General features: G+C 41.7%; 1 protein-coding gene and 1 long non-coding RNA gene across 8 annotated transcripts in view; one reads left to right on the forward strand and one right to left on the reverse strand.

Annotated features, from left to right (window-relative positions):
• Positions 1 to 22,122, reverse strand: part of PSD3 (pleckstrin and Sec7 domain containing 3) — a 119,762-nt gene that overhangs the window by 93,683 nt on the left and 3,957 nt on the right. For all 7 annotated transcript variants that reach the window (XM_062598934.1, XM_062598931.1, XM_062598936.1 and 4 more), the window contains one exon: positions 12,986 to 13,094. In XM_062598934.1, the coding sequence (XP_062454918.1) occupies positions 12,986 to 13,094 (109 nt within the window). The remainder of the gene's footprint in view (positions 1 to 12,985; positions 13,095 to 22,122) is intronic.
• LOC134153117 (uncharacterized) lies at positions 2,918 to 5,641 on the forward strand. Its single transcript, XR_009961115.1, has 2 exons — positions 2,918 to 3,038; positions 4,751 to 5,641. It is a non-coding gene; the product is annotated as an uncharacterized LOC134153117 (long non-coding RNA).

Here is a 22,122-nt window from a genome sequence, read left to right on the forward strand (position 1 = left end):
AAGAAAGTAGATATTCAGAAGTTAACATCCATCCACAGAATGTGCCACACATGCTGGTTTTATTTTCACAGGATTTTTAAGTCATTTTCATTTATCAAGATGAAACATAGGGAATATAAATAGTTACATCCCATACTGCCGCAACAAAACCAATTACCTAAATTACAAGGCAATTAATGGACAATTTAGCTTCCTGGCAGTACTGCCATCTTCCTTTAACAACTCAGGTAATTGATGGCCATGTCGCAGTGATGCATGTACACTCAGTAGTTCACATTTCCTAATCAAAAAATTAAATCACTAATGCCTATGAAGCTTCCTTCCACTGAGTGCTGTTTTTCAAATTGTTATAAATAAAGCAGGGGAGAAAGCTGATGGTCATATTTTCAAAAGAGCCGAGTACTCAGTGGCTACCATTATTCCTGGGTAACACAGAATCAATTGTTCTCAGAGGGACCTCACTGATGAGTATTTGGCCATCTTATGTAATGACCCAAAGAGGAACTGAGCTTTTGGAAAAAGGAGCAACAGCTGTGTTTGCTGCACACTTCTGGAAAAGTCTAGCCTTGAGTATAGATTGCTTTAAACACAACAAACAGAGCTGGATCCAAACACCTACTCTGAGAAGTCTCTGGGAGACAGCTCCAGAGCTAGCGTCCAGCTTGCATTTTGGAAGCACTGCCCTGCTTGGGGTACATCTCTAGATGCTATTTTGCAAAATATATTCCTATCTTCCCTCTGCACTATCTCGCCATAAGCCATTTCTGAGAAGACAGCAGCGTAGCTGTGGTTAACTGTGGAGTTCAAGGTAAAAGGGAGGGTAATTTAATGCCAGTTCAGCACTGATGTAGCTATGTATCTGCCAGTGATTTGGAAAGACACAAGAGAAGCAGCTGACACCTGCCTATTAGCAACTCAGTAGCTCTATCCACAGAGGGTAGGTACAGCAGGTTGCACATGTGCCGGACTAAACTGACAGCCTAGGAATAAGCCAGATTGCAGTCTCTTCCCTAGTAGGTTTCCCAGAATTTCAGTTCTGTTGATTTAACTTCTCCAGAATAAACTTCCCTGGGTCAGTTTTCCCTGCATGGGTCAGATTCTGCTGAAGATAGCACCTGGACAAAACAGTGATCTGTTCTCTACTGCCAGTCTTGCAGCCTTGGATTAAAGATGAAGGTCTCACGAGGCGGTCGGGAGCAATTATGCCCTGTCCACTTCTTTATCACAGCACCCTTTCACAGCAGGGTTTCAAATACACAAAGGTAGATGCTCTGGAGGAGTCCAAAGAAGATCCAGGTCTACCTCTCCACAAGAACATGGCTATTCCTTTTCCTTCGTGTCTAGGAGTCCCAGATAACACACATCTTGGCATACAATTTCATCCACCCAGCCAGGCAGCACTTCATGCACCTCAAACCCACATGCTTTGCGGAGCAGACACCAGATCATTTCTTACAGCTACAGGACACATTTCCACCAGGCTGAATTTGCAGCATCCATGCTGCAGGTGCACATGCACCTTGCAGCATCCATGCAAGCATCCTGTGCAGGCAGATGAGGCTGTGTGCTCGCAATGGCCCTACATCTGCAGAGAAGCAACCAGCTCAGCCCACAGTGCGGGCCCATTTGTGGCTTTCTGCTTCTACAGCACATGTCTGTAGTGAGATTTTTAACACAGAATAAATGCCAGGATGCACTCCCTTGCTAGAAGTGTTGTCATAAACATTTCTCCATGGATGCAGCTCCTCCTATAGCAACTCTCTTCTCTTGTAAACATGCAATGAGGGTGCTCTGGCTGGGACATGGCAACCCCAGCAGCTTCCTGATCAGCTGCACCCTGAGGATGGCTCAGCACCCGCCAGCAGACCATCCAGAGACCCTATACCTCCTGCTGATCCATGCGCCTGGCACATTTGGGGGGTTCCCAGTGCATTCCCCTAGGCACAGCCTCCCCATGAGGCTCCCCACAGCCAACACATGCTGGCAGCCAAGCCCCGACAATGTGCCATGCACAGACCTGGCCAAGTGGCAAGGTACTTCCCTGCTAAATGCTATCTTAGCTTCTGCACTGACATCTGGGAGACAGAAGTGGCCTTCCTTCTTTCAATGAGTGCCAAACACACCACTGAGCATCTCTATATATCACAGAAGGCTGCTGCTTAGAGCAGCAAACCATTCAGTGCAAATATCTGATTTACTTCTCTTTATTAACATCCAACTCCCATGCAAACTTTGCCCTCTGGTCTGGTACACTCAAGAAGAGTTTTATAAAGCATGCATACATAGGCTCATAGAGACGTATAGAAGGTGAGAGCACACACACAGTCCTGGGCAATGTACTCTAGGTGACCCTGTCTGAGCTGGGGGGGTTAAGTTAGATGATCTCCAGAGGTTCCTTCCAACCTCAACCATTCCGTGATTCTATGATCTCTGTGAACACTTGCAGAGCTGTAAGAGCTCCAGCTGCGCAAGAGAAAAATACTTTCACATAGAAATTTAAGGCCTTTTTAACAATGAGATCACAGTAACATTGCTCTGGAAAGATCTCCACTGTTGCAGTTTGCAAATACAAGTGAATAGAATTCTCACCTTTACCAGAATCCTGGATAAAAATTGCCTAATTCAGTGCCCAATAAAAAAAGATTCTGATGTGGCATCAAAGCAAGTCCATCCTGTTTATACTATATAATACCACACACAACATGCCAAGGTCTTCATTTCTTGCAGTAAAATACCACCAGTTGTCACCTGCCCCTGAAAGGTGCAAAGCCAACCCGAATGGAGCTCAGTGCCTCTTTCGAGGTGCAGAGTTTAGAGGAGCTGGAGCTCTTTAAGGGAAACTCCTCCCTTATTCCCATCCACCACCACAGTATCATGTCTTGCAGCTACTGGCATATCCTGTCCCCCATCCCCCAATATGACTGCATTACAAACAAGGCTAGAAAAGCAACAACAAAATTTAAGGACTCTACTGAAGATGAGCAGGGAAAAAAAAATACCCACCACCAAACAAACAATGAAAGGACACACAATATCAGGTAACATCAATTTCTATTTGCATTGAAGGTGGCTTCTTTCAACAAAGCAAAAATTAAAAGGAGAGAAAAAAGCTAAAATAGCAAGGGGGCAAATGACTAGAAAACTGATACCGGGCAAATATAATGTAAGAGCAGCTGGCAGTTTTTCTGATGATAGAGGATGAAAGAATTCATGACTTAAATCAGCACTGGCATAGATATGTTATTTCATAGGTAAATAACCATTGCATTTCAATCAAGCTTGCCTACAGCATAATAAAAGGAAATTCTAGGAAGCAAAACAGAAGTTACAAGCATAGACAGACATTTATTTAACAGTTACACTTCATAAAAAAATGGTGTGAGTGTCTCTAGTCTATATAGTATATATATATATATATTAACTAGCTAGAGAAATGAGAGATATTTGCTTGAACAGTCTCCTTACTCACAGAGATTACTGTAGCTCCAGCAGTTACCCATTGGTCAAAGAAATAAAATGCACAGATCATCAGTTTATCAATAACGATATCAGCTAATTCAATTGCTGCTGTTCTAGTCAACTGGAACCAAAATAGTTTCAAATTTCCTGGCTGCTGCTGCCCTGCACTGCACACAATGATGTAAATGGAAGCTTTCTGACTATTATGAAACTGATGGGGGAAACTGCAGTCTCATTTGGTCTATCGCCGAAGCTAAGGAGTCCACCTTGGCAGCTTACAGGAGGGAAAAAAAATTCCTCCAGCAAGACTGCCTGATGATATGCCAGAGAGATGCTTATGCTTCACAGCCGTTTACTGTAACTGGGTTCCTAAAGGAATAAGAGAGCACAGTGGCGATCCTAAGCCTGGTACACTTGTTTCAGAGCAAAAGGTGCCTGACAGCATATTAGCATTTCTGAACTGGAAGATTTAACAAAAGGGCACAGTCATCTTGCAGTTTATTTCTCCACAACTGCTTGTACTGATCATAAACAGCACATAGATGAAGCTGCATGCAGAATCGTATCAACTATATTTTTTTATCATTCTCATTTTTTTTTTAAGGCAAATGTAAGCAATAAAATAGCGTATACATAAAAGGAGTTTGTCTCTAGGTGACAAAGATTAATGAACAAATCACAGGATTTATGGAATTTAATCATTAATGCACTCTTCCAAAGAGACGGAAGCACACATAGCTCTTCATCTTAAAGTCCCTTGATTATCAACTTCCATGGTAATGCAAACTATTCAGATTTATAAAACTGTGCTTGCTCAGGCTGAAATGGAGCGGCCTCCGCCTACAAGTGACCAGGGATGCTGCACAGTCGCTGGCAGCCTTGTGCTGCAGCCCGTTTTCCAAATGATGTAATTCCCCATACTGTGATAAGTCCTGGCTGGCAGAGGCCCTTCGTTAGCCAAAGCTGCATTATTAGCATAATTATAGTACCATTCCTTTGCAGCCAGCCTACAAATGTCCGCACACCACTGCACTGATTGGGCACATGAGTCTCCACAGCTTGCAGCTGCTTGAGGCTTTCAGGCTGTTTGCTCACCACAGAAGTTGCTGTCTGGGTCTCACCTGCTCAGCAGCAGCAGCCGACAAAGTTGCACAGGCATTATACACAAACTTGGCAGAACGGGAAACTGGTCCAAGGTGTGGGCATGGAGCAGGGATAAGAGGTAAAAGGGATTTTCTCTAGGAAACACACACTGGTGAGATGCCTCTGCTCATGTCAACTCTTGCCACAGGGACAGAAAGCACACAGGGAAGGTGATGGAGAGCCAGAAATACAAACAGCCGGCACAGCAGAAATGATGGCACAGACTGGGACACCTCATCCAGGGGAAGCGGCAGCAGAAGGAGCCACTGTGGAAGCTGGCAGTGTTGCGGAGGTGAACCAGAAACAGTCACTGTGCTGGCAACAGGGAGTTCAAAGCAAGCAAAGAGGTGCCCTGCATGCTTGATGCACCCATGCTGCACCACAAACAGCAGCTAAGCATGTTACAGCTGAAAATTTGGATTCACTCAAAAATTACATAGACTAATTCAGAGAAAAAAAAATCCCTTAAATGCTATTAAGTGCCAAGTTATACCTGGTTGTTCAGGAAATCCATAGCCTGTGGGTTATTATGAACTGGAAAAGGTTTTCAGAGGAGTATTGCTTTACACTGTTCTTACATTGTTTCCTAAAAGTTGCTTTTGGCAACAAGATGCCATGTTAGCCAGACCTTTAGTCTACCACATGACAGCCATTCTCATATTAGGTAAATTTATTGTGAATCTCTCCACTAGTTAAGTCAAGTGATTATATGATACATTCAGTTGTCACTGCTAGAAATAGACAGAGAAAAGCTCCTAGATTGTGAATCCTATCAATTCAAACAGCAACAAAACCAGCATGTCAGATCCCTCTGTGTGTGTGTTTGTGTGTCTGTGTGTGTGTGCACATACATGTGCATGTATCTTTTTCTACAACTGTAAATCTTCTCTATTTCATGATAACTGGCTCTCCATGAACACTTTAAATGAATAATGCTGTGACTCGACTACAAATTTCTTTCACATATTTTAAGTATTTCTCATTGAGAAATGGAATTGGAAGCCTCTGGTATAACTCAAAACAAATCAAACTAAAAATCTCCACTGAGCATCTCCTTCTTTCTCCAAGCTGTAGGAAAGATGGCACCTTGCCGCAACTGGTCAGTCCCCGAGTGAGCTCAAAACAGGACAGAGTCCAAAACCAGCACACAACACATGCTGGGAGAATTTAGTGTGAGAGATTATCCACTACAAATTGCTATATTGGCCACAGATGGTCAATGAGATAGCTCAATCCCAAGAGTCATTACCCTGGAAAGCAAAAGAGTAGAGTGGAATAACTGCTAACATGAGTGGAATAAGAGGGAATAGAAAGAAAAAAGAACGGGACTCATTAGTCTGATGTAAAAAGCATGAGTAATTCTTACTATATGTAATGTACTTTCTTTCTTTCAAGCCAAAATTCCTGCAGTCAATTATCTGTGTGTTTGGTTTTAAAAAGTCAGAAAACATAAGACTTAAACCCAAAATTCAAAAGGCAGATCCAAAAAGAATCTGAAATTTACTCTTTTTCCATTCTTCTGATTTGGAAAGAAAGCTGGTGATTTTGTATGTGTATATAGACATAGTGATACCAGTAATAATTAAAACAACATCCTAAGAGCCTTTAGCTGAAAGAGCAGACTTTTGGAGCACTGACAAATCACAACTGCTGTGACACTTGCAGCTTCTATGAAGTAAGGCTTTTCTAACCTATCTGAATACACTAATATTTATTTTAAACCTGGCGTTTTTAAAGAATCTTTCAAAAACCTCTTAAAAAGTCCTTTTAAATGAAAGATCTCCCCAGTTAAAAAAAAATCTCTCCAGACTCTTAGCTAGCAACAACAGCATAAAAAAACCCACAGTCCTGCCAAGAGATCTGAGACACTCTCGATCTGGCAGCAGCCACTGAGTAAAGTAGACACAACAGCAGAGAAGGATGTTCTCTACTACATTTCAAGACCTTGGTCCAACTAGCCAGGTTAAGAGAATGCTTGCTAAATAGTTCTCAAAGCTCCCCAGGAGCTGGATATTGAGTTACTCTTACTTACCCAGCTTAAGTAAAAATAGGACATAGAAGCGTATCCCAGGACCTAAGTATTTGCTACTAAAGGTGCAGCAAGATATCGCACAGGAACATTTTGGCAGCTTACCACAATGAATAAGAGTCTCTTCCTCAGAAGCCAAGGAGTGATAAACAAACAACGCAGGGGTAAAAGAGTAAAAGGCACTTGTTAAAACAGTGAACAGTGAATAGGAAAAATCTTTGTTGTACCTTGTGTTAATTTTTTTCAGTGTGGTACCAGACCATAACTGCATCTGCCCATAAAATTCTAATTAAGGCTCCTTTTACACATTCATTGTCAGGCTATCACTAGCAGCAGGAGAGTATGCTGCTTTTCCTTCAGAAAGCTTTAGAGACAGATCAAGCCTTCAGCATGTGCTGCCTATCTTGTCGCAGAAGCTGAAGGGGCTGAAGGAAAGGAGAAGAGAGGAGCCTATGGTGAAGAAAGTTCCTGTACCCAGATATGGCCAGTCAAGTCAGTTGCCTGAGCCCTCTCCTTCTGTGTCCACTGACCTGGATTCTTTGTTTTCTGTCTGCCCAAGAGGAAGGGCCTGATGGCCTGAGGGCCTCCTGGAAAGCACTTCTGAGCGCTGCCAACTTCAGCTGAGTTCAGTCTGCACTACATTTGCTCAGAGCGTCTGAGCAAGGCCAGACACCATGACTCACCTACCTGCATCACCAGGTACCCAAATAATTGTGCACTCTCTTGTGAGTGTGGCCCTCAGCTTCCGCTGACCACCCATGCATGGGGAGATATTTGCTGTCCTCAATCCAGCACTTCCTAACTTGTGTGTGCTTAATTCTGCACCTTTAAGAAACAATAACAAGCAGACCATTTTAAAACTATTATTTCTGCTAAGCCCTTGGCCTTCAAACAGCTCTTGTTTACAGAGATGAGGGTGTGGTAATCTCTCCCTGCAGCTATAGGTTACAATATCTTGAACTATCCTGTCTTCAAGTGCTGGTTGTGAGACATCCAGTTTCCTTCTACAGAGCAATGGACTTTGTATAATGCCTCCTGCCCTTTTAGTTTTTCTTTCTCAGGGCCTAGAAACCCACATGTCCATCAAACCACATTTGGCAGCTCCAGAGCACACCCCACCACCACTCAGCCCCCAGTAACGGGACAAAAATTCAAAGGCAGAAGCAGCAACACGGCTCTGCCTCCTGCAGTCAGGATTCAATGCTCAGTGCAACCTGTCCTTCATAACCTTCACACATCAAATAGTAGACACATCAGATGTGCTCTTCTGACTAAAGTTCGAGTATTAAGTTATTTAAGCATTAGCTGCTCCTCAGAGCATCCCAGCAGTAGTTTAAAATCATTTCTTTTATGCTGCATGGAAATGAGAGAGGAGCACTCAGTTCAGTCAGTTAACATGACAGCCTGAGAGAAGATTGCTTTTTAAACTACTCAAACTCAGCTGAAAAAGTACATTTAACTACAGCAGCTCTCTTCTGTTCCATGTGACAGTATGTATGTTCATTTCTCTTACTTGAGACATACACTTAAAAAGTTACCTCCTACTGCTCTCAGTATGTTCTTCAGCCTTTCTCATTCTCTTTCCATCATTACTAACCAGAAGCAGCAAACATCAGGCATTATTATGAGAAAATGTAATAATTCCACACTAACATCTAAAACCTTTGCTGCTCTTCAGTATGTCAGAAATTGCAATGGGATATCAGCAACAGTAAAAAAACTGATTAATTAAAATACACACAATAAAATAATGGAATATTAATTGCGTGCATGGGCCTCACAAATTTTAGCTTTCCAGATTTGAATCATATATCCCTTCCTGTTTAACTGTGGCAGGACATAATCTTATACATTCTTATATATTCACGTACACATTCTACATACAGGCTCCATCTTCTCTAATTAAGCAAAATGAACCAAAAATCAGGCACTCCTTTAACCGTTAGGAAATGAAGCTTTGCATCTTTTCAGGAAAGGAAAGCTGCAGAGGAAATTGAAAGACCAGGGAGCCCAGATTTCCTTGACTACCTGGAGATGGAAAGACCAAGAGATGAAAATATGACACAGAGCGGTGTATCAAAATGGAAAGCAACATCGTTAAAATGCTGGAAAACACTTCAGTTAGCAGTCTAGGCTAATCTGAAAACTGCAACTTTTGAGGTAATCTGGTCTATAGGAAATTTTCCAAGTGAAGATCAGGAAAGTGCAACCTTCATGCAATGCAGACACAATGCAGCAGAAGTGAATACGCAAGAGCAGATTCACAAAGTGATGCAGAGAACAGAAGCAAGGCAGGAGAGCAAGGACAACTTAGAGAGTTAGTAATACTCACTTTTTATATAAAATGACTGGAGTAATTTGCTTACAGATATTTAGATCAGCAGTATAGAATCACAAAAAGGCTGTGCTTTTTGGCACAAAACCCAGGTATTGTTTGCTTCCCTAGCTCTTGACACGAATTAAAGAAATTCTACAGCAAACACAATCCTTTCCATGACTCAGGTCCAGGAATATGTACGTTGCATGGATTAAAGTATGTACTACACTCTCTTCCACATGTCAGCTGTGGCAGTGTTTGACCCCTCACAGAGGTGATGCATCACAGACTGCCAGAAAAAAATAGACTTTTTTTTTTAACTCGTTTTTTTGCTGGCTTGAGCTTGCTAGGAAAACAAATGAGCACAAGAACTAGCATGAGACAGTCAGAGACGTACGCAGCTGGGACCATCACCATCCCTTTTGGCAGAATCAAGCTGTTAAATGAGCTCAGTTGCCTCATGACACCTCACTATACACAAAACAACAAGTGACAGGCTTTCCAAAGCTATTTGTTTCTCCAGGAATTCAAAAACAATTTTCTTTCAGCAGCTGTTGGGAAAGACCAGATTTACATGGCAACACAGACTATTTGTACTCTGTGTCTGTGTGTCTGTGTGTATGATATGAGATTAATCCTTGTGTTAAACAGAAAAGATGAAAACTTTCTCATCCTAGAGGCATCAGGCAAAACACTGTCCAAGAATCTCAAAACAATAGTTTCTTAACAACTAACTTGGATTTCTTTTCTAATCTAAGAGGACTTGACCTCTATGTTTGTTTAAGTAATCATTTTCATAGAATCGTAGGGTTTCCTCCTGGTCTCTCAAATCCCTAGGAAGAATTTTTCAGATTGACTGATTTTGTCAAGACTTTTATTCAATATTTAAATGTATTAACTATAAAGTCATAAAACAGTGCTAGCCTGTGGTATGCCCAAGTCTAAGAAATGAGGCTATTCAACAGGATCACTGTTTCCATGGCCATTTCCAGAGCAGGGTATGTTTCCAGACCTATATAAACAAGCGCCCTTTATGTTATGAGGCTGAGAAGACAACTTGTACAATCCAGCTTAGTTCATTTTTTTAAAAAATATTTTCTTTTGCTGGAAGGCAGAAGGCTGAGTCTTCACTCATGAACGCATGCAGGCTGTGCATTGACGCATGGTCAAGCAGCAGCATGGTGCAGCAAAGCCCAGGGCACAGAGCAGTCCGAGGAAAGGGCTGCAGGGAGACGTGACTGTTGGTCCCTTCTGCAGGACCTGGCTGCTTTTGGAGTCCCTGGGCCTGGTCCTACTTCTGTATTCACAAAGAAATACACCTATCTACCTCCCCAGAGCAGGGGATGAGTGATAGCAATATCTTTTTCTGCTGAAGGAGAGAAAGGAAGGAAGCCAGGCAGGAACTGCACACTAAAGAACAAGGGCACATGTGTACCAAAGCCATCAGGGATCAAAAAATATACCAAATAAAAACAAAATATTACAATAAACTGAGTGCAACATAGAGGAAGAATGAGGACAAATTACTTATTTTTAATACAACAAACATTATCATGTACATCTGAATCTTATCAGTGAAACATCTCTTCTACAAGCATCTAACTTGATTTTTCTTCTCCTCTCACCCATGAAAATGACCACCAGTTTAAATTTGGAAGGTAAAAATAAGCACCACAGCCTATTAAGCAAATTTGCTGTGTTCTAGAGGAAGACCTAAGCAAACAGAGCTGTTTGCCATGATCATCCCCAATTACACATCCTTCTTTGTGAATTAAGTTGTAAGATGCAAGTCTTTCACTGCCTAGTTAAAAGATGTATACTCTTAACAGCATCCAAGAAGGCTTCAGTATTATGGTTGCATCAAAAAGAGAAAGGATGAATTTGGAGGCAGAAGTGATTAAGCCGTTTTGCAGCTTAAGTATTATGTTCCAACTTTCTGAGTCCAGCCAACGCCCAGGTGAAACCTGCTTTCGGTTAGATAAATTACAATTCAGGCTCTACTGCCCACAGTGACAAGCTATTACCTTTAGAAAGTTTAAACACCAGTGCATCCCTTGCCCTGCCCTTGTCACTCATTTGCTTGAAATCATTCATACTTTGATCTGTGAAAAGCACACCTTTTACCTTTGAAATTAACAGGTTTATTTGGATTTTTCTAATACTGAAAAGGATAGACAACCCTTCAGACATAGCTGCTTCCCCCAAAACAGTCTCTGTTCCCCCAGATACATGTTATGACATATTCAACATATGTTAGATCAAAGTAAACCAGGAGTTGCACAGGGACCTGGGTTTGTGCTTCTCTGTCCCATCTTCACTCATCTGAAGTTGGTAAGCAGATAAGATTGCTTATTTGAAGAAAACAAGTAGAAGGCACAGTAACACCTTGGTTTATCCATTTTAGTCAAACATCTTCCTGGAGGAGGAGGATGCGTTTGTTTGTGTTAAAGAGAAACCAGTTTGGGTAGGTGCAATGTCATGAACAGGGAATCTGAGTTTTGGAAGGGGAGAAAAACATGCCTTGGTACTCTTATCCACCGTAGGCTTTGCAAAACAATCAGCAGGAGCAATACGATTTTGGCAGGTCATTGCCACGTCCCAGCATGGTCACAGGATGAGGTAACTGCTTCAATCCCTCCTGCATCTAAATGTCTGTGATTCAGGATGAAGAGAAGGGCTGACCTGTTGCAAGGCAAGGGATCATTTCTGAGGCACTTTTCGGTACTTAACTGCAATCATTAGGTCCTGTGGACACAGCAGTATAGAAAAAGCTCCTTTGCAGTAGATTTATTTAATGAAGGTGCAGTTTTCACGTACAATTGGCAAACCTTGTATTTTAACCACTGTTGTATATGGGAAACTCTCCCTTGAAACCACTCCCATTTCACTCCTGCTAGCCCCTAATGGTAGCTTCTAATTAATAAAGGGACAGGAGACTTGGAAACAAGGCAAGAAGCAATACAGAAAAAGTATGAAAGAGTATGTAAGTCAAGATATAATGGCTTACACTTTGCTGCCCTTTATGCCAACACTCAGTACTCATGCAGCTCAGAGTACCCATCACATTTGATAACTGTTTTGGTTAGCAGTAACAATGGATCCACTTGGATTTATTGGACACAGCATACTTCATTTAATGCAAATCTCCGGAAATGTACTAATGCCTGCTGACAGTGCTCTCACATTGTGTTTCTCCAAACAAGAAATGAGGTCATCATGATTCATGAATAATCTGACACACTTAGTGGCGATTTGTAAAATTCTTTTAGAATTCCTAAGCACGGAGATTTGTGAGGTTTTGTTGTTTCTCCCACACCACAATTAGGATTTCCCAAGTGGAAGGCCTAACTCTAGAAAATCCTGGGAGAAACTGTCTACTTACCTTCCAGACTTAAGTTCTGCTCTTTTTTTTTTTTTTTTTTTTTTCCTTTTTGCCATGACTGAAGTAGAAGAGCCTATACAGCTGATTTCTGTACAAAGTGCTGCCCTTCTGTTGTAAGAAGGAGATCTTCTTTAATTAGAAGTGACATCCTAGAAAGTTTGCAATTAGAAAGGATCAAGCTGCATCTGGATTCCTTGTTACTAAATACAGATGAGGGAACAGTTCAAGTTCAGCCACCTGGAATATCTAAATTAAAATCTTGTATCTCTCTAGCTGTAGGTATAGCAGCTTGCTGAAGACCTAGGGCATTCCTGGAAGGACTACCAGGCAGAACTGGCTGTGTTTTGGCATGTGCAATTGCAGAAATGACTCAGATGCAGAGAACTGTTCAGAGTCCCAGCACCAAACCCTCACCTGCATGCAAGGTGAAGACATAAGAGAGGGAACAGCTGTCATTTTCTATGCTCAAAGCAGGACGCCAGGCTCTCCTCTAGACCAGAGCTCCTTTGTTTTACCACCTCCTCTGTGTGCCCACAAAGGATAGTGTAGCAGCAGGACCAAGCACTCCTGGGGTCATGAAGAAGCAGCTTCTACAACTCTTCTCTTGAGTGGCTGGAGAGATTTTTAATACACAAAAATAGTAAATAGTACTTACCCATTTCGGAAGGCTTTTCCTCTTCTAAGCCAAATAAAAATTCATATTTGGCCTTGCCAACAGCATGGGAGTGGGTCAACACATCATTATCCCAGACAAGTGCTTCTGCCTGTAGAGTCAAAATAAACAAAGCTTATCTATCTTTCAATTAAGTAACAGTAGCATGGACATGAAATCCATTCAAGTGTGCTGCCAGGTAGGATTTTCAGAGTGCTGTCTGTTCGTTTAGCTCCATTTGCACCAAGACTGAACACAGAAAATATGGGCCAACACTGAGCACCTTCAAAGAGCTTGTTGTTGTGTCTTCAAATGTTAAGTGTGTCAGGGTCAAGCAGCGACGTTAGAGTACTCAACCCCCTCATGTCTCTAGCAGGTTTACCCATGGCAAGGCCAGCTGGCCCTAGTTTACCAAATCAGTAATATCACTTAAGGCTGAAAATGCCTCTGTGATAGTATCTGAAATACCAAACTTGAGTATGGATATTGCAAAATTGGGCGTAAATAAGAGGCAGGTTGTTTCTTTGGGAGGAGACTGGCACAGGGAGAGGAAGGGGCAAGGGCTGCAACAAGGAGAGCCAAAAAAATGGGAAGAGATAATAAGGTATGTAAATATGTAAACAGCACTGTGTGAGGGCACAGCCTGTGGGGCAGCCTCCTGCCTGATCACTGCTGCTAAATCAGAGCAATAAACCCACTCTGTTTCTCTGACCACCTGCACAGGTGGACGGATCAAGCATCCCCATATCACCATTTTGGTGCCAATGCTAGCCCTGGTGGCATCAGCACTTACCCACCACTTCCAATTGAGACAGTAGAAAGCAGCTTGAAACAAAATGTTCGCTTTCTTGGAAGAGAGAAAGGCTGCATGACTAACATTAAAATTAGCTGTCTAAACAGGTGATGACAAACCAGTTCTCCAAGATAAAGTATACACCACCAATGAACAGTAATGCAGACACTGCATGCAACAGGTATCAGGCATTAAGTTTCTTCCTAGGCAAGATGATGCCTGTAATTCTTCAGTGTAAAGTGACAGATGAAATAAATCATCAACTATGAATTCTTCAGTGACTTTATATTCTTAGCTAATGTTTGAGGCAGCCAATTATTACAGTATGTCAAGTCATTTCATGGCTCATATTCGCAAAGGCTTTAGCCTACAAAAACATGCTTTAAAGAAAAATTCAGATGGAACATTCTGCCCCTTAGGACAATAATAACTTCTATACACTTCCATCGAATACCTTAGGATAAACGTCAACTACAGACACAAATTCAAAGTGCAGCAGACACATAATTCACAAGAACACAGAGTCAAGACTCTTTAATCAGAGGTGGAGCTACACATTTCCCCAGGGTCAGTTCTCCATCCATTAAGTTTTCTTCCAAGAGCATATTGATAAATAACTATCTTGCCCCATGCCCTAGAACTGTTTTGCTCAAGGCCTTCCTGGCGTTTTTCCCCCATTATGTCTCCCATCTTGCTGCTCTGAGAGAGTTCTGCAGAATTTAGTCCAGCACATGTTTGCAATAACTCCGCAGTAGAGCTTACATGATATATTTATCATTCACTAGCCTAACTATTCATCACTGTGGCTCCAATAGTTATTCTGATGGACCTTGCCCACAAATATTTGGGGGAAAATGTGATGAAACAGAGCAAGGAGTTTTTAGCACAAATACGAACATCAAAAGCATGATGAAACAAGATTGGAAACAGACTCTCTCTCCTGCTTTTAGAGGACCACATTCATTTACAGGCAGTGGAGGTGACAACGGCTAGAAAAAGAACAGCTGCATCTACAGCACAGAGGAGTAGTCTTTCAGTCTGAGACAGTCTGGTCAGCAGCAACTCACAGAGCTAGACAAAAATTCAACTTACTCAAAATAAGGTTAAGAAGTGGGACAGTGAAACATCTAGTTACAGCCAAATCCTATTCACAGATGAATGAAATGGAGAATGAAATGGACAGCTGAACAGACAGGAATTTCTGATCCACATATTTCTGGGATACTGCACCTCCACTCATCAGCCCTACTCTTCACAGCTTAGCAACCATCTGCTGCAGTGAGCTTCCCTGAAAACAGATTTTCCCAGGTTATTTATTTGCCTGTGCTTTATCATAACACAATGAAGATTCTAGTTCGGAACACCCGTTGCATCATCCAAAAATAGGCAGAAATTATAAGTATACAGGGCAACATTTATCAGTTAGGTGCCTGAACTAAGAGTGCAAGACCTTTGCCTTGGCATCTGAAAGGGAAAACTTGATTTTCAGAAGTGCTGAAACACTGAAACACACAAATGCTCAACACTGCTGATGAAGTTTCAAGATACAGATTCATGTATGGAAACAACTGAACCTAAAATCAGAGTCAGAGTCAGCAGAGTCTTACTCTGCTGTCAGAGTAAGACAAGGATGTGTAAAATTAAAACAGCTCAGAGCCTCCAGATCACAGCTTAAGGCTAAGTTTATAGTATTTCTCCCAAACAAGAGATACTAAAAAGAGAAAGAGAATGATAATGTTATAACAGCCGGCTTTTAAAACTACTGCTTTATTGTAGTCCTTCCTCAGAGAAAAAGAGATGAAAAGTTAAATGAGAAAGTAGAGGAAGAAAAATTTTCCCCTTTTCTTCTGACAATTTACCACTCACTCAAAGCTTGCTGAAGACATAATGTCCCCAGAACTAAGAGCTCAGAAAAGGACTGGACAAATGTTCACGGAGCTTTACAAACTGCATTAGCGAGATTGGAGAGGATATAAAAGTCCTGCTTAAGTCTCCTCCCTCAGCTGAACAGAGAAGAAACTTGCATCCAGGTCAACTAATTTCATAATTGCTTCCCTCAGAGGGTTTTAGCCACCACCTCTGATGATCTCATGTTTGTCACCACCAGGAGAGGCTGATGCTTGATCAGACCATCAATCCTCTTAAACCAATCCAGCTGTACAAATGTTTCTTACAAGCCACATACACATTGCTTTAAGTCCAATTAAGCTCTGACCAGAGTGGATCTTGCAGTGCCACTGCTCTGCCTGTTGGATCATGCATGTGGTCCAAGCCTGCTTCTCCGGGCCACAGTTCTTGGTGAGGAGCCAGAGAGGCCACCTTTGTCTTTTGAGTGAGCTTCACATAGTAATTGTGAGGCTGCTCAGATATCCAAGCCCTCCCCACTCAAGCCTCCTAACAACATCTTGGCCCTTTGGGCTGATCTCGCACAAGGCATTGACACTGGTCAATGCAGGTCATCTCATTGGGGTTTTACCTGTTCCTGAGAGAGAGGAGATTGTTTTCAAAGTGCCCATGGCACTTGCAGTGGTTTAAGTCTTTTAAAGTAGCACAGGAAGCAAGCTGCTGAATTTCTGTTCCAGCACTGAACTAAACAGCAGCAGGACACTTAGACCTCAGGGATCCTGTTGACTTCAGCATAAGCTGCCAAGTACATCAGCCAGATCTGAAACATGCAAAATACCTGCAATCAGCGCTGCTATTTGAATGTCCTAATAAGAACAGAGGGCCAGTAGTTGCAAGGAAAAAATATTGCCACAATATACCCCTGAAAGGATGCTTTAACCTAACTCCTGCTGAAAGTTGTTTGCCAACATACCCGAAGTGCAGTGTGGGTGCATTTGATGTCCAGTCCAGTTATGAGCCCACTTAAAACTGTTCCCAGACAATCACAGTGATTTTTAGAGAGGCACTCAGTCACTCAAGTCTGAAGAATATACTTCTCTTTTCTCCATGAAAGGAAAGCACAAAAGCATCTTCTTTTGAATTTAACTGAGTTACTGCCTGGGGCCTTTTAGCAGACTGATTGTTATCATATGGAGAACTTTTTTTTTTTCTTTTTTTTTTTTTTTTTTTTTTTAAGATGTCTACCTCCCAGAGAGCATGACTTGAGGCATAGCAAAGCCTGGCTCTCACTAGGAAGAGCTGGGCTTTACCTCTGTGGAGTCTCAGCAGAGAGAAAGAGTACTAGGATGCTGAGCCAAGGAAGAGATCAGTCCAAGTCAAAAGAGCTACGTGAATCCACACCACTTGTAGCATTCACACTTAGGGTCATGTGCCTTTTTTTTTTTTTTTTTGAAAAGGTCTAACAAGGAAAAAATGATAAAAGCAGATAATTTACTGGCCAAAGGTCATTTGGTGTTACTGGGAACTCCGAAAGGACAGATGCCATGCAACAGATCACAGTGACTTCACACAGGGGACTTGGAAACATGGAGCTTTGGAAAAACGGGATGGATGCCCAAGCTTGAGCCTTCAGGGAGCAAGAGTCAGCCAAAATGGCCAGTTTACAGAGAAGTTAAACATCAGCAGGAATGGATCTGGGGACCTTTCACAACGGGCTGCGAGCCAGGACAGAGAAATCAGAGCTTACATGTGGGGATCCCTGCAAGCTCTGTCAGTCAAACCCAGCCACTCTCACTGCAGAAAGAAACGCTATTCTAGTTCTTCTACACTTACTGGAAACAAATGGAAGGAACTAGGCTGTATGAGGGCTGCTTGGGGGCACCTGTGAGCTCAGAGGAGTCCCAGTTTTGTACTCCTCTTTGTACAGAGCACACTTTTGCAGAGCTGATAATGCAGAAGGCTGCATGGTCAAGATGATGAGTACTTCCCAGTCTTGCGGTTTCTCTCTTCCAAGAGGGACATCAGGCATGTTGCAGCATGAGCCTTTGCTGGCTGCCACATAAAACTTACAGTCCTCCTCTGTGCCCAGCTGAGCACCTGCAGCTGTGCTGACTGGGCTCAGCAAGGAGGAGGTCTACCACAAAACACCCTAAGAACTGTTACGACATTTTATGGAAGAAAGCATATTGAGCTACACTGAATGAAGTACGAACCTCTGCAGGATGCCTGTAAAGCACACCCAGTCATGAAGGATTTTATACCAAGACTAAGATCATTTCTAATATCTTTAAAATGTACCCGATAAGGCTTGCTTCACTCTCATTTCTTCATCTAAATCTCATGAAACAAAAAGCCAAATGCCTTTCAGCAGTTCATCATATACCCTAATCTGTAGTGTTCATACTCTTAGACGTTTAAACATCAACTTTCAAAAAACTGTGTGGACTATCACTATTTTTGTTGCGCTTCTTTACTAAAGGAGTCCTGCCTCAGGCTGTTCTCTCATTTTGACCAGAATCCATTTTGACCACGATAGCCTGCCAAAAATGTTCTATTCTGCGCCCCAGCAGTCCCAGCTGTTTCCCCAGAGACTTTAAGAAACTTATTAACTAGTAAAGGAGCAAGTTTCAAAAACAGAAAGGAATAAAAGAGAGAGAGAGGAAGAGAGGCAATAATGAATGGATAGCAATTGTCTGGAGATTTGCAACTTTCTCCAACAGGTTCCAAGCTGAGCAGAAGAGGTGCCTGAGTCAAGCTGCAATGCTACAGTCAAGTTTTCATGTAGTTAGCAGCCTGACTCTACCCAGTGAGCTGCCTTGCTGTCACAGATTGCCAAACAGCCCAACAGCCTGGTGCAATTAATGGTCAGCACTTGTTTTTAAGCACTGCTGCAGTTCCTAGGTGGGCATGGACTTAGCAATCCTCAGTGCTTTTTACAGGTTATACTAATTAATCTGGCAAAATTATTTCTGTTTAGCTTTTTTTCAGTAACTTTCCTAAGTAGCAGACAAAAAGCTGAAGTTAAAACCAATTTGCTACCTAGCAAAAGCCAATTCACTGACAACACAGAGATAGCACAGAGATTGCTGGTCTTCACAACAAGACTGCTAAAAAAGGTTTAGAGTTTTTAATTTATTTTTGTGCAACCTGTTTATTTTGTGCATCATGTTGGTGTTTTTTTCTCATCACCCCTCCAACATGCTAATACAGATTTTTAAATTAAATTGTTAGGAAAATAAATTGAGACTCAAAGGAATAGGAGTTTTATCTCAATAAATCTTAACTAGAGCTGCATAAGTTAATGTTAGCAAAAGTTTGGAAGAGAAGAAATTTCAGCTTGAATTTTAAATAATTTCTAGCTGTCAGGACTTGCAGGGAGACCTGTAGAGAGACAGAAGTTAACAGAGGAAGGAAAGGGTCTGAAGGCCTTTTCTATATAACTTTCTTGGATTATAGGAAGGGACCACTGAGTAAGCTAGGATTTTTCAACTACAGAAAAAAGATAGCAAGAGGTAAGTGGCAGGATGCATCCAATCACGATGGGCCTAGAAAAGGCAGAGATCAATGAGCAATTCACCACCTCTTTTAAAACAACAGTCAGAGGTCATCAATTGAACATATTAGGAGTCAGGAGATGGTTCCTCACACGTTTTCTGGTCAAAACACAGAGGTTCCTGCAAAACAATGTCGTAGAAACCAAAAGCTAAAAAAGATTGTGAACAAGCTCATGGAATAAAAATCTACAAAATATATAGAAACCACATGCATTTCAGGAGACCTCAAGCTGAAAACAATAGTGAGCTTTTGAGAACAAAACCTAGTATGCACGTCTTGCTCTTTCACTTTTCCCAGGCACCTCCTTATACCCACTACCAAATACAGACACCTGAGCTAAACTGACCTTGGGTCTAAACCACTACCTACAGCCAGCTACTTTTACCGGCTTCCCAGGCTACGGCATGTCGTCCGGTTTGGTACCACCCAGCACTCCCCAAGTAGCCAGCTCCGTTCCCCAGGCTTATTGCAATGCTTTGCCCTCCACATGCCCTGTACTTTCACCCCAGGACTTCCCCAAAAGAGGATGAGGACACTGCAGGCTTTTCATTTTGCTCAGAACACTGTAGAATTTGTTTACCAGGAACAACCTCCTGGAAAGCGTTCAGACTACAGAGAGTAAAACTAAAAGAGTGCAGATACTATCAGAGCTCTCTCCCCGTTCAAAGGAAGACTTCACAGAAGTTCAGTGTCTTATGAGAGGCTCAATTCAGAAACCAAGCAAAAGAGTCTCCACTTAGAAAAAGCATGAGAAGAGTGACTAAAAACGCATTTCTTAGGCACTGAATCAAATAGCTACAGGTGACTTTGTTTTCAATGCATTAATCTTGTTTGTGACATTGTTTTCAATGCATTAATCTTGTTTTACACCTGTACTTCAGTTTTGCTCCCCTTAAAGAAATGTTTGCTTTGCAGCTTGGTTAAAGCTATTAGGAAGCAGTCAACTGTTATACTGAATTAAATACTTTTTATTATGCAAAGGGTGACACTGTCTGTGCTGTAACTGCTTGAATGTGTGCAGCATATTAATGTAAAGTCTTTACTATTACACTCTACCTTTAAAGGTCACTCAACATTTTCTACTTGCTAAGTCAGTGATTTTTCACGTGTATTGTACGAACCTCTGGAGATCCACACATTGCTCCTAAGACATGTGCAAAACAAGCCCAGTGTCACGCAGGCTGCAATTCACTGCACTACTAACCACGTTCCTCGATATAAAATGTAGAGACATATCTTTTTAATATCAAAATATTAAAAGCTGCAGTGCAAGAACTTTACATTACTTACGTCAAACTGCATTGGGATAGGGGTCTGATTTAAGAAAAGTTTCACAAAAGCGGCTTTTTTATTCAGAGAATTCTCTGGTATATTTACAGGGTATTTTGCATTTAACTTGTTTGCTAATCTGTTCCCAGTATCTTCTGCAAACTGATAGACTACTTCTTGTCAGCAGATAGGGCATTGCCATGATATTTAGATCACAGTGCAGGGAACAATATTTAGAGGAGTTATAGATCTGCCCCACACGGATTTCAGCTCCACGGGATTGTCATGGGGATGTGCCTAAGTGCCTGATGAGGCTTCAGAAGTTACATCTACATCTTTAAGCAACTAAACCCTTTCCAAAACCCAAACCTTTCCAAAATACCTTCTGAAACTGGAAAACATATCAAATTCATCCTTTCCCACATGCTGTGTATTCCTTATAGTGGGCTAAAAATAGATGAGAGTAAAAAAAAAAAAAAATAGAAGGCTGAAGAGAGCTCAGAAACAGAAAACCATATGCAAATATGGTTAAGATAGTAATTAATAAATTCTTTGCATATCAAGTTTCAGTGAACTCAACAATTACAAAAGAAAAAAAACACCCTACATAAGAGAAACTGGAAGAATTAACAATTGGAAGATATAAAAACCTGCATTTCTTCTGAAGCAGAGAGAAACCATAGAGATACAGCATCATAATAGAGCATGCAAAAGTTTGTATAAATCTGCATCTAACCCACAAATAGCTCATTGATTGTGCATGATTATTGTAAAATTAATTTTACAGCTTTCATATAAATCATGCTTTTTGTGTTTTAACTAGATTTAAAGGAAGTTATTCAAATCAAAAATCTAACTAAAATTTGAGTTGAGCCATGTTTTCCCTGGCATAACTGAAGCAGAAACTAGCAGTCATATCAATAGAAACTACTTAAGCATCTTACTGTGTGAGCACTGTAGGACCGAGAAGATGTTGCAAGAGCAGACTGCTTACTTGCTAAGAAAGTGTGAGTTAAGAAGTGCCACCATGAGCACCAACTGCCAACCAAGGCACCATTAATGTTTGAGAGCCACCAGTTTCAGCCACAACTGAAAGGCAGAAGATAGGTGCTGCATCCCCAACAAGTGTGACAAAGTTAGGCAGGCAGACACTAGTGTCTCATTGGTACAGAAGCTAACACTCACCTCCTTTTTCTGTTTGGCCTCAGCTTATCCATACATGAGGAAAACTCATGAGAATCAGAACTCACTGGTACTTACGAGGGTACAAATTGTTTTTTTTTTTTTTAAGAAAAGTTCTCTCCTGGTCTGGGCTCCTCTGTCAACACTGAAATGCAGCCATATCCAAGGCTGGAGTGTATCCTGCCATCACATTTGGCATACACTCAGCCGAGGAGATGCAAAACTCTACCATAAAAAAATAATGAGTATAATTTGGAGATAAGCCACATGTTCTGCTGTGCTGTTCCACAGTAACAGCCATGTTCATCACTTCTGCAAAAACTGACATTTTCACTGTTTAATCTGTGCCATTTGGGCTGTTTTCCTACTGCTCCAAAACTACTGTATCACATTATCAGATCACTGCCCTCTTGTCCAGTCCTTTTACCATCTGTCAAAAAAACAGCTGTTGTGGCTATAGCACAAAGCAACTGCACAGCAGGAAGGACACCTCAGC

This window comes from Rhea pennata, chromosome Z, assembly GCF_028389875.1.
Source record: "Rhea pennata isolate bPtePen1 chromosome Z, bPtePen1.pri, whole genome shotgun sequence".
NCBI lineage: Eukaryota > Metazoa > Chordata > Aves > Rheiformes > Rheidae > Rhea > Rhea pennata.